This window comes from Neophocaena asiaeorientalis, unplaced genomic scaffold (genome assembly GCF_003031525.2).
Source record: "Neophocaena asiaeorientalis asiaeorientalis breed wild unplaced genomic scaffold, Neophocaena_asiaeorientalis_V1.1 scaffold946, whole genome shotgun sequence".
Classification (NCBI taxonomy): Eukaryota; Metazoa; Chordata; class Mammalia; order Artiodactyla; family Phocoenidae; genus Neophocaena; species Neophocaena asiaeorientalis.
The window spans coordinates 1923453-1937008 of NW_020175049.1; the positions used below are offsets into that span (position 1 = coordinate 1923453).

At 36.8% G+C, this 13556-nt stretch overlaps 1 protein-coding gene across 12 annotated transcripts in view; it reads left to right on the plus strand.

The window, feature by feature from the left end:
- The window catches only part of PICALM (phosphatidylinositol binding clathrin assembly protein), a 108264-nt gene that overhangs the window by 31569 nt on the left and 63139 nt on the right, over positions 1-13556 (plus strand). For all 12 annotated transcript variants that reach the window (XM_024763623.1, XM_024763624.1, XM_024763615.1 and 9 more), the window contains exons 3-4: positions 2983-3058; positions 6267-6369. In XM_024763623.1, the coding sequence (XP_024619391.1) occupies positions 2983-3058; positions 6267-6369 (179 nt within the window). The remainder of the gene's footprint in view (positions 1-2982; positions 3059-6266; positions 6370-13556) is intronic.

The following is a 13556-nucleotide window of genomic DNA, read 5'->3' on the forward strand; positions in this document are numbered from 1 at the left end:
TTTGAGTTCTTACCTTAGGTGATTTTCCCAGCCTAGCATACTTACTTGTAAAATTGTGTCAAAAGGAGTATTTTAAATTGTGTTAAAAGAAAATTTGAATGGAACTAGATAAATCTAGTACCTTGGTATGTGCCTTAGAAAAATGCAGACCACTGGTTGCTGGGAGATAGCTCCCATAGAGATGGGGAGGGACTTTATTCATTGGTATCAGATTTATAAACATGACTTTCTGACATCCATCACTTTACTCATTATTTTGGGTTTTTCAGTCATGAGACTCTGCTATTATCTTTTTTCTTTGCGGTACGCGGGCCTCACTGTTGTGGCCTCTCCCGTTGCGGAGCACAGGCTCTGGATGCGCAGGCTCAGCGGCCATAGCCCACGGGCCCAGCTGCTCCGTGGCATGTGGGATCTTCCTGGGCCGGGGCACGAGCCTGTTTCCCCTTGCATCGGCAGGCGGACTCTCAACGACTGCGCCACCAGGGAAGCCCCTGCTCTTATCTTTGACAGATACCAAAGAGAACATCATTAGAGTTTAGAATTAAAGCAGAAATTTACCCATAACTCTTACATTACAACAGATCTGTTTGCATGTTTTGGTGTTCCTTTCTGGTCTTTTTTATAGCTATAATAATAATTTATATAAAATATTATATTTAACTTTTTTATATATCACAGCATAAGAAGCATCTCCATGTTCTATGTGCTTTCTATTTATCATCTTTAATGACTACATAATTGATCATATGGTCCATCATTTTCTTAATTCTTCTCTTTCCTGGAAATTTAGTTTTCTGATTATTCACGGTTACAGTACCACATTGAATGATTTTATTTGTAGTTCTTAAGTTTTAAAAATTAGTTCCAGAAGTGTTACCTGAAATATGATTATTTGGGTAACAGACGTGACCATTTTTAGGACATATGTTACTCAGTTGCTTTCTCATTCATTATAAGCAGTATATAGAGTCAATAGAAAAATTTGGATATACTAGCCTCCGTGTAACTCGAAACGTTTTGATCTTAACTAGGATATTAGTTTCTATTTTCATCAGGAATGTGTTTGTCTAAGATCATGATCATTTATTCAGAAGAATTTCAGGCTTGTATGTATTTTTTACCTTTCTAAAAAAGATATATAGTTTATTCTTTAAAAAGAAAAAGCCACAAATATAACCAACTACAGTGCTGGATAAAGAGGCACACTATCAGTGGTGACTTTCAGAGGTAAATAAGGTGATGATACCAGAAGCAAAAACTTTATAAAGGCAAAAAAACCAGAAAGTTGACTGTCATTCCTTACAGTTGACTAACAGAAAGAGAAAGGTAGCATTTCAGTAGTGGTTTTCAGATAAACTCTAGTTTCCCTTCAGCAGCTAAGAGAAATCCAATGCTCTGCTCTTTTTTTGGTGCTAGTTTGTACAACCCTCAGGTTTTTGCATTGGCAGGTGTTATTAGTCCGTGATAGAGTATGCATAGGATTTCACTATGCTATGGTGTTGGAAATTATATAGAACAGTGGTTCTCAAATAGGACAAGGGCAGAGAGTGATTTTCATCCCCAAGGGACATTGCTCATAACTGGAGGGGATGCTACTGGCATGTAGTAGGTAGAGGCTACTGGCGTGCTAAACATCTTATAATGCACAGGACAGGCCCCCACAAAAAAGAATGATCAAAACTTATTAAAAAAATCATAGTGTAATATTTTCTTAGGATATTTTAACACCTTTTTAAACAGGTTGTTTTAGGATAAATGATGAAACAGGAGTCTTCGATTTACAAATGGTTTTTCAAAATCCTGGTTTGTTTGGGGTGATCGCTGATGAACAAGATTGAGTCAGAAGTGATGGTGTACATAAAATTGATAATAATCCTCTGCATATATTTACAAAAAAGTAATCCTTTTAAAGGAAATCGAAAGGAGTTTCTTTAGCTGTTTTAGAGGTTGTATGTAAAGGGAAGCTAAGGTAGTGTTCTGTGGTAAGCACTTTGGAGAGAGTTTTGACAGTATTTTGAGAAAATGAACTTTCATACGCATACCGACCCAACAATTCAGCCCTAAGTATATATCATGAGAAACTCTTGTATGTTTGCAGGTGGGAGACCAGTACAAAGATGTCAGTGAAGCATTGTTAATAATAGTGAAATTGCAAAGAATTTAAATATCCGTATAGAAATGGATACATAATGATATAGTAGTTCATTTAAATGCTCACACATTGTTTAAAATGAATGAACTAGATGTACCTGTATTAAATGGATAATTCTTGGGAAGAAGTTGTTAAAAATCACATTGGAAAAGAATAAGTACAGTATGGTATATCTGTAAATTTAAAATAGAAAACAAAATTATGTACAGTTTATAGATACTTATATATGTAGTAAAATTGTAAAAACATTTGTGGGAATGATGTAAACCTAGTTCAGAAAAGCCATTGCCTCTGAAGAGGGAGGGAGGGAAGGGAATGGTTTTGAAGGTGTGTGTCTTCAATAGTCTGTAATTTGATTCTGTAAGGCGTCTGAAGTGATTATGGTAATGTGTTTAATCTGGACAGCGGGTAAGAGGATGTCTGTAATATTATACTCCAGTATGATTACAGGTATTTTGCTTTTTAAAAAAAAAGTCATAAAAATTTTTGAGTCACCAGGTATCCGTGTAAAATAAAGGCACCATCTGAGTATGATTAACTATAGCCATAATATGCTATAGTAAAGCCAAAAATTACTGCTTGTAGTTTAAAAGTGCCTGTTTCCTTTTATTTTAACTTTAATACCGTAGCTGTGGGCATTAGACTTTAATAAATTCCTGCATGCTAGTGAAAAATATATTTTATGTTTTTAGGGGGATTGAGGATGATAAATTTAAACTAGATAAGATTAATGGAATGTGTTAACCACCACTTTCTCCCCTAATTCTCAAATTAGAGTTTCTTAGATGGCAGTACTATTTGACATAATTATTATTTTTTTTTTTCCCCAGCGTTTTATTCAGTATTTGGCTTCAAGAAACACGTTGTTTAACTTAAGCAATTTTTTGGATAAAAGTGGATTGCAAGGTAAAAAACAACTTATTCATTATAGAAAATCAAGAGTGACCCCATTTGAGGATTACTGCAGAGTTGAACTCTTTACTTTAGAACATGTGCTATGGAGGAACCTCATGTTTTAGTGAGGGTTGTAGGGAAGGAGAAACTGTATTTTCATGTGAAGATAAAGATGGACTTCACTACTTGACACCCAGAGCTTTTTGAAAAGTAGCATAAGGTAGCAGTTTGAGAGCTTGGGTTCTGGAACTGGACGGACTGCATTCAAATCCCATCTGTAACACTTACCAACTGCATAAACTTGAGCAAGTTACTTCACCTCTCTGCATCTGTAAAATCAGGAATAATGATAGCACCCACCCTGTAGGATTATCATGAGGCTTAACCTAGTTATACATGTAAAGTGCCTAGAATGATGCCTGGCAAATAGGAAACACTATGTAAGTATCTGCTTTCATTGTTGTTCTTATTATTTTATGCTTTATTCCAAGAAATGTAGTTGGGAATATCATACATTTTAGTAGCAAAGGTAAGCATTATGTGTTATTCAGATGAATTGTTCATTGATACTTACCTGTTACTTATTTTACTTTTAATTCAGTAAGTGGAAATTGCTGTAATCTGGTATTCTCACCCTCCATGTACATTCTGTCTTAATGGGATCTGTTATACTTAGTTCCAGAACTAGGCTGTTAGCATTATAGAATGTTAACTCTAGGAAGAGCCTCACAAAGGACATACTAAGACCATACTAAGACATACTAAAGGAATACTCAGCAATAAGGTTCAACTGGGAAGTATCTTTAGAGATCTGTGAGATGTGTGCTGCGCTTTGAAAGATGGATGAGAACATAAGTTGGCTTAAGCAAAGGTACACAGATGGATGTGGATGTGAAAGAGAAAGGGTGTTTAAGATTTATAGAGCAAATGAATGTGAATAGAATGTAGGTTGAGGTATTAGAGAACATGTAGTGACAGATAGCCCTCAAGAAGCTGTTTGGGGCCAAAATCATGCACAAAAGATTTTGATATAGTTGGGATTTTGTAATGCAGTGAGAAACCATCAAACTTTTTTGAGTTGAGGGAGGAGGACAGAGGGAGTGTGTGTTATAAAGAAAGCACCATAGCACAGTGCAGGTTGGATTCGAGTGAATAAAGTCTAAAGTCTTAAAGACCTTGAGACTGCTCTGGTCATTATTTTGGTCATCTGGTAGAGAGTTAATGAGGGCCTGAATCGTGGCTTTTGCGGCAATAAAAATCAATGGAATTTAGTGACTAAACTGTGTTTGTGTTTAGGAACTGTCCAGTTCAATACTTATTTACTTTTGGCAGATGGAAGTATTAATTAGAATGAATTGAATACCCAGTCTTCCAGAGATTCTGGAAGGTCAGTAATCTATACATAGGACCAAGTGTTACAAGATTGATTTTACTTTAATGAGAGATATAATGCCTTAAATAGTTAAGGGGAAAAAAAATGAAGCAGTGGAATCCCTTTCTCAAATAAAATCTTAAATAGAAGCTAGATACATATAACAGATGAAACTGGAGCTGCTATGTTTTCCGGAACATGGAGAAAACTCTGCCTGCTCATCTTTTTATTTCTGGTTTCCCCCTCATTCAGTTCATTTGAACTGTAAGAGTCTGTGGAAAGCAATATACAGACCACTACTCTAGAGCAGAAAATATGCATATGTCCAAGTGGGTTTTTTGTGTCTTATTAGCTACTGATTTTCTACTTTCTTAAGATGGAAATTAAGCACTTCTAGTGATAAGATTTTAAGGCTTTCATTCCTTTTATGTAGAGAACAGTTTTTAGGCCTTTTATTTAAAGCTCATATTCTAAAGAGATTATGAAGGTAAGACTGAAATGGTAATTAAAGTATATAATTCAGTGGTGTTTTTGTAGTTTTGATTGCTGATGTATTTTGTTGGGTGGAGTCTGGTATATTTTCTTAAATATATACTGGGTGTATATAATATAAACTTCCAGTCTGGTGAGTGAGATAGACACTGTGTACATCTAATAGCTTTGAGCTGTACTTGGAGTAAGAATAATATGGGAGCACAAAGAGCTCAGGGAAAGTTTCAGAGATTGAGCCTTGAAGGATAAGAGAGATTTCTCCCATTATCGAGGATGGAGTAGAGTGGATTAGAGGGGACAATATTAACCAAAGAGCTGAAGAATGTGAGTATGTAACATCTTATAAAATGCACTAGTAGCTATGAGAATATCTGAGGGCAGTGATTTTTTTTTTCTATTTACTGATTTTTCTCCAGTGGCAAATTAGTAGGCACTCAAGAAATATTTGCTGAATAAATGAATTGGTGATTATGTTAAATCCAGTCACTTTACTTTTCTTTCTTTCTTTCTTTCTTTTTTTTTTTTTTTTTGCTTGTTTTGGTATTATCTTTTTAAAGTAGCAGAGACCATCAACAACTAAAGTTGAATGTGTTAGATGAAGGTGACCTAAATAGAATGATAGAATGGACCTGCTTTTATAATGAGAAGCAAAAATTTGTAGACCTCACTGAGCCAGACAATAGCTAAAACACAAGTTGTTTTTTTTTTTTTTTAATAATATTGATTAGATTTTATGGTGCTGAAGTTTTCAAATCTCATGATTGTGATGAAACAAAATCTTAGAATGATTTAGGTATTCATTTTGGAAGTTTAGTTGAAAACATTCACATAATTGTTTTTTGTTAGGCCTTAAACTTTCGTATTGCCATTTCTTTCATTGTACTATGCAGTAATTTTCTCTACTACTTATAAGGTTGGCACACATAAGTTATAGTTGTTCTAAGTCATATGCAGCTAAAGATTGGTAAGTATGAAAATAATTAAATTGATTAATGATTTAAGGAGTGGGGTTGTGGTTCCATAGGATGTTAAATTTGAGTTATGAGGTTATCAGGTAGTATAAGAAAACAGGCTTTTCAATTTCTGATAAATAAAAGATAGGAATATTGGTCAGAAGTAAAACAGAATTGTTATTTTATTAAAATTCTAAGGGGGAAAATTTTTCTAAGCCACGTATGACATAACTGACTTTAAAAATGTTAAGTATTAGATTTTAATGTCACTTAATTTACATCACTAAATTGAAGGTGGGATAGATAACAAGACAATATGGCCATTGGATGAAATGAGTTGGTTTTCTAAGCTAATTGGGATTTTAATAATTTATGAAACCCTTTTCTGTTTCTTTTCTTACAGGGTATGATATGTCTACCTTTATTAGGCGGTATAGTAGATATCTAAATGAAAAAGCAGTTTCATACAGACAAGTTGCATTTGATTTCACAAAAGTGAAAAGAGGGTGAGTTAAGCTTGCTTTCTTTTTGATATCTGATGTATTTTAATATTTTAAATATAAATCGTAGGCATTATTGATTATGAGTTATGGAATTTCAGGCCAGTTTTAAAAGGTGAACTTCATTTTTCTCTGAAGAAGTATATCAGATACTTTTTGCACTAGGATTTTCAAAGTTCTTTTGAATTTTATAACAGCTTTATTGAGACAATTCACACAACATAAAATTCACCCTTTTGAAGTGTACAATTAAGTGGTTTTTCGTATATTTACAAAGTTGTGCAGCATCACTGCTATCTAATCCCAAAACATTTCATTGCTTCCCATTTTCCTCTTCCTCTAGACCCTGGCAACGACAAATCTACTTTATATCTCTATGGATTTGTCTGTTCTGAACATTTTGTATAAGTGGAATCGTACAATATGTGGCCTTTTGTGTCTGACTTCTTTCATTCAGCATAATGTATTAAAGTTACAGCATCTTTGTTGTGGCATGCATCAGTACTTCATTCCTTTTTATGCCCAAGTAATATTCTATCATGTAGAGACACCATATGTATATACATGCCACATCTGTTTTTTTTTTTTTTTTTCTTTTGAGGTATGCAGGCCTCTCACTGCTGCGGCCTGTCCCGCTGTGGAGCACAGGCTCCGGACGCGCAGGCCCGGCGGCCATGGCCCACGGGCCCAGCCGCTCCGCGGCATGTGGGATCCTCCCGGACCGGGGCACAAACCCGTGTCCCCCGCACCAGCAGGCGGACCCCCAGCCACTGTGCCACCAGGGAAGCGCCATACCACATCTTTATACATTCATCTGTCCTTGATGGACACTTAGGTTGCTTCCATGTCTTTTAGCTATTGTACATAGTGCTGCTGTGAACATTGGGGTTCATGTATCTTTTTGAATTAGAGTTTTGTCTGAATATATGCCCAGGATAGGATTGCTGGATCATATAGTAACTCTATTTTTCATTTTTTAAGGAACCTCCATACTGTTCTCCATAGTGGCTGCTTCAGTTTACATTCCCACCAGCAGTGTAGGAGGGTTCCTTTTTCTCCACACCCTCTCCAGCATTTATTGTTTGTAGACTTTAATGATGGGCATTTTGACTGGTGTGAGGTGATACCTCATTGTAGTTTTGGTTTGCGTTTTTCTAATAATTAGTGATATTGAGCATCTTTTCATGTGCCTGTTGGCCATCTGTATGTCTTCTTTGGAGAAATGTCGATTTAGGCCTTTTGCCCTTTTTTAAAAAAATTATCTTTTTATTCTGCCCATTTTTGGATTTTATTTTTAAAATTTAATTAATTTACTTTTGGCTGCATTGGGTCTTTGTTGCTGCACAAGGGTTTTCTCTAGTTGTGGCAAGTGTGGGCTACTCTTCATTGTGGTGCGTGGGCTTCTCATTGAGGTGGCTTCTCTTGTTGTGGAGCATGGGCTCTAGGCACACAGGCTTCAATAGTTGCAGCACGCAGGCCCTCAAGCATGCAGGCTTCTGTAGTTGCTATGTGTGGGCTCAGTAGTTGTAGTGTGCGGGCTCTAGGGCGTGCAGGCTCAGTAGTTGTGGTGCATGGGCTTAGTTGCTCCATCCATGTGGGATCTTCCCAGGACCAGGGGACAAAGCCGTGTCCCCTGCATTGGCAGGCAGCTTTTAACCACTGAGCCACCAGGGAAGTCCCAATTGAGTTTTCTTTTTTTGATGTTAAGCTATATGAACTGTTTGTGTACTTTGGAAATTAATCCATTGTTGGTAGCATTGGTTGCAAATAATTTCTTCCAGTCCATAGGTTGTATTTTTTTTTTTGTTTATGGTTTCCTTTTCTGTGCAAAAGCTTTTAAATTTAATTAGGTCCATTTGTTTATTTTTGTTCTTATCTCCATTACTGTAGGCGATGGATCCAAAAAAATATTGCTACAATTTATGTCAAAGAGTGTTCTGCCTGAGTTTTCTTCTAGGGGTTTTTATAGTATCTGGTCTTACATTTAGGTGCTTAATCCATTTTGAGCTTATTTTTGTATATGGTGTTAGAGAATGTTCTAATTTCTTTCTTTCCATGTAGCTGTCCAGTTTGCCCAGCATCACTTACTGAAGAGATTGTCTTTTCTCCATTGTATCTTCTTGCATCCTTTGTCATAGATTAATTGACCATAAGTGCATGGGTTTATTTCTGGGCTTTCTATCCTGTTCTGTTGATCTATATGTGTCTTTTTGTGCTGGTACCATACTGTTTTGATTACTGTATCTTTGTTTTATAGTCTGAAGTCAGGGAGCATGATTCCTCCAGCTCCATTCTTCTTTCTCAAAATTGTTTTGGCTATTTGGGATCTTTTGTGTTGCCATGCAAATTAAAAAATTTTTTGTTCTAATTCTGTGAAAAATGCCATTGGTAATTTGATAGGAATTGCACTGAATCCACAGATTGCTTTGGTTAGTAAGGTCATTTTAAGAATATTGATTCTTCCAATCCAAGAACACAGTAAATCTTTACATCTGTTTGCATCATCTTCAGTTTCTTTCATCAGTGTCTTATAGTTTTTGGAGTACAGGTCTTTGCCTCCAAACTTTTTCAAAGTAGTTGAACCATTTTACATTCCCACCAGCAATGTATACAGGTTCCAATTTCTCCACATTCTTGTCAATGCTTGTTATTTTCTGTCTTTGATTATAACCGTCCTAGTGGGTGTGGAGTGATGTATCGTGTTTTGGTTTGCATTTTCCTGATGGCTAATGATGTTGAGTGTCTTTTTATGTGCTTATTGGCCATTTGTATATCTTCTTTGGAAAAATGTCTGTTCAAGTCCTTGTTTTTTAATTGGGTTGTCCTTTTACTGTTGAATTGTAAGCATTTTTAAATATATTCTGGACATCAGTACCTTATCATATATATAATTTGCTCATATTTTCTCACCTGCCATGGCTTGTCTTCACTTTCTTAATGGTATCCTTTGAAAAACGTAAGTTTTTAATTTTGATGGATTCCTATTTATTTATTTTTCTTTGGTTGTGTATACTTTTGGCATCATGTCTAAGAAAACATTGCTTAATCCAAGATCACAAAGATATACTCCTACCTTTTTTCTGTTTTGTAGTTTTAGCTCTTACGTTTAGGTTTTGATCCACTTTGAATTAATTTTTGTATGTGGTATGAGGTATGGGTGTAAATTCATTCTTTTGTATGTGGATAGTCTGTTATCCCAGCACCATTTGTTGAAGTCTTTTCTTTTCCCATTGAATGGTCTTGATGAAAATGGATTGATCATAAATGTAAAGGCTTATTTCCGGGCTCTCAATTCTATTCTGTAATCTATGTCTGTCCTCATGCCAGTACCACACTTGTTTTGAAGAATGTTGCTTGGTAGTAAGTTTTGAAATTGAGAAGTGTGAGTTCTCTGGCTCTCTTCTTAATTTTCAAGATTGTTTTGGCTATTCTGTATCTCTTGCATTTTCGTATGAATTTTAGGATTAGCTTATCAATTTCTGCAGAAATGGTAGCTGGATTTTGATAAAGATTACATTTAATCTGTAGATCAAATTGGGAAGTGTTAAGTGTCTTAACACATTGTTTCTAATCCATAAATACAGGATATCTTTCTGTTTATCTTGTGTAATTTCTTTCATTGCTGTTTTGCATTTAAGGTTCTTTTTAATCTTGGACGCAGAGGTTGAATTTATTTCTTGCTGTGCCCTAAATCACAGTCTTCTTGTCATAAGAACTAATCTCATGAATGATAGAATCAGTGTTTCTATACCTGATAAAAAGTCCGGTGTACAGGCCTTTTTTAGGATATATGATGAGTCCTCAGGAAAGAAGACATTCTTAAGGGGCATCGATGACCCTTGTAACTATGGAGGCCTGCCCTGAGGGGAATCTGGCTTCTGCGGAAATACTCTGAGTTTCTGAATTTCCCTGCTCTTTAAAGATCCCAAAGATCTATACGATTAATATGTTCCTTTAAATTGTTCTCTTGACATGTTAAATTACTAGACTGAAATGGAAATTTTAATATAAATGTAAAGTAACCTCTCAGTTATTCAAGAAGTTTTAAAGCTGAATTTAAATGTTTCTGTGTCACTGTTTCAAATTAATTGGGAGGTGATGAGTTTGGAACCTACCAAAACTGAATTCCACAGATTTTTGTTTCATATATTTAGGTACTTTGTAGGTGATTATGATAGAGGAGATCATATTAGAGGTCTGATTCTTAACCCTCAGTATTCTGTCCAGTAAACCACTTTCCAGCTGGGTTTATATTAATACTTCCCTGTAAAGCATGTTCAGTTAAAACTGATCAAGATATTTGTAGATTTCACATATATATATATATATATATATATACACACACACACACATATGTATATATTAAAATATTTATTTGGTTGTGCTGTATCTTAGTTGCTGTTCACGGGTTCCTTAGTTGCGGCTCACTGGCTCCTTAGTTGTGGCACACAGTCTCCTTTGTTGTGGCATGTGAACTGTTAGTTGCGACATGCATGTGGGATCTAGTTCCCTGACCAGGCATCAAACCTGGGCCCCTGGCTTTGGGAGCGTGGAGTCTTAACCACTGGGCCACCAGGGAAGTCCCAGATTAATATATTTTAAAAATTGTAACTTCTTTTCTAATCTGAAGGGTCAGTTTCTCAATTGAGGAGGGTTGCTGCATTTTTATATTTAATAGAGCAAACTTTTATTACTTGGATGAAAACAGTCCTTGATTATGCACAATGTAATTAGTACTGATTTAAAGGAAATTACTCTTATTTAATGCTAAGGAAAAGGAAAGTGAATCAAAGAGGACCTATGATTGAATGGAATCAAGAATAGCACAACATGTGTATGTATCTGGGTGTATAAAATACCCAGATACCTACACATACACATATATATCAGTATAAATAAGAAAGAAAAATATAGAACATAAGAGTATAAGATGAAAGTGTGAAATTTATTATATGATGGCAAAAACCTGAGTAGACTGTTTCAGTTTTGGAGAGGGTTTGTGTAGTAAATAGTAAAGTTTTATTTACTAGGGTAACGAATTTTTATGTTTACAAAAGTAATAAACTATTACAAAAATTCAGGCAACATAGTATTCTGACTTAAAGAAACAATATTTTGGTGTATCTAATCAGTTTTCTGTGTGTAAATACGTGTATGAAGGGACACAGAAAATTACATAATCACATTATTTGAAGACTGCTTCCCTCCCCTAATATATATTTTAGGTATCTTCAATGTCTGTACACATAGATCCATCTCATTCTTTTTTTTTTTTTTATTTTTTTTTTATTTTGGCTGCGTTGGGTCTTCATTGCTGCATACGGGCTTTCTCTAGTTGTGGCAGGCAGGGGCTATCTTCGTTGCGGTGCGGGGCTTCTCACTGCAGTGGCTTCTCTTGTTGAGGAGCACGAGCTCTAGGCGTGCGGGCTTCAGTAGTTGTGGCACGTGGGCTCAGTAGCTGTGGCTCGCAGGTTCTAGAGCACAGGCTCCGTAGTTGTGGTGCACGGGCTTAGTTGCTCCGCGGCATGTGGGATCTTCCCAGACCAGGGATCGAACCCATCTCCCCTGCAAGGCTTTCTCTAGTTGTGGCAGGCAGGGGCTATCTTCGTTGCGGTGCGGGGCTTCTCACTGCAGTGGCTTCTCTTGTTGAGGAGCACGAGCTCTAGGCCTCATGGGCTTCAGTAGTTGTGGCTTGCGGGCTCTAGAGCACAGGCTCAGTAGTGGTGGTGTACAGGCTTAGTTGCTGTGTGGCATGTGGGATTTTCCCGAACCGGGGCTCAAGACCGTGTCCCCTGCATTGGCAGGTGGATTCTTAACTACTGTGCCACTAGGGAAATCCCCATCTCATTCTTTTGAATGGCTTTAGAATTATGTTCTAGATGTACATTTGATTTATTCCCTTTTTTTTAAATTTCATTTATTTATTTATTTTTGGCTGTGTTGGGTCTTCGTTTCTGTGCAGGGGCTTTCTCCAGGTGTGGCGAGCGGGGACCACTCTTCATCACGGTGCACGGGCCTCTCACTGTTGCGGCCTCTCCCATTGTGGAGCACAGGCTCCAGACACGCAGGCTCAGTAGTTGTGGCTCACGTGCTTAGTTGCTCCATGGCATGTGGGATCTTCCCAGCACAGGGGTCGAACCCACGTCCCCTGCATTGGCAGGCAGATTCCCAACCACTGCGCCACCAGGGAAGCCCTATTCCCATTTTTTTTTATCTTACAAAAGTAACACATTGACCATTCTTTTACATATGGTTGCAGTTTTTTAAATGTAAGTAACATAATTATATGTTAGATGTATATACAAGTATTATTGTTTTAGAGAATAAGGGGGAATAACAAACTAGATTTGGGCTTACTCCCTAGGAATGGACATGCGCAATAAGGAACCTTTACACAGCATCAAAATGTATGGCAGGGCTTTCAACAAGAAAACTGTGGGCGGAAGGATTAATCAGCATAGTAGTTGTATGATTTACCAAAGGCCCACTCCTCATCTTGACACCTTGTATGTGGATGCTACTGTGGCCCTCATAGGGAGCCATTAGCTTTGTGCTTTGTTATAAATCAGCTTCCAGGGATCTGATCAGAGATCCCTGGAGAATATCCACTCTTCTGCCTAAAGAGGGCCAAACCATATGACTGGGCAGTTTTTTTTGGTTTGTTTTTGTTTTTAATTGGAATATAGTCGTTTTACAAGGTTGTCTTAGTTTCTACTCTACAGTGAAGTGGAGTTCCCTGTGCTATACAGCAGGTTCTTATTAGTTATCAATTGTATACATATTAGTGTATATATGTCAATCCCAATCCCCCAGTTCATCACACCCTCCCTCACCCCCAGCTGCTTTCCTCCCTTGGTGTTCATACGTTTGTTCTCTACTTCTGTGTCTCTATTTCTGCCTTGCAAACTGGTTCATCTGTACAATTTTTCTAGATTCCACATACCTGCATTAACATATGATAGTTCTTTTTCTCTTTCTGACTTCACTCTGTATGACAGTCTCTAGGTCCATCCACGTCTCTACAAATGATCCAATTTTGTTCCTTTTTATGGCCAAGTAATATTCCATTGTATATATGTACTACATCTTCTTTATCCATTCGTCTGTTGATGGACATTTAGGTTGCTTCCATGACCTGGCTATTGTAAATAGTGCTACAATGAACACTGGGGTGCATGTGTCTTTTTTTTTTT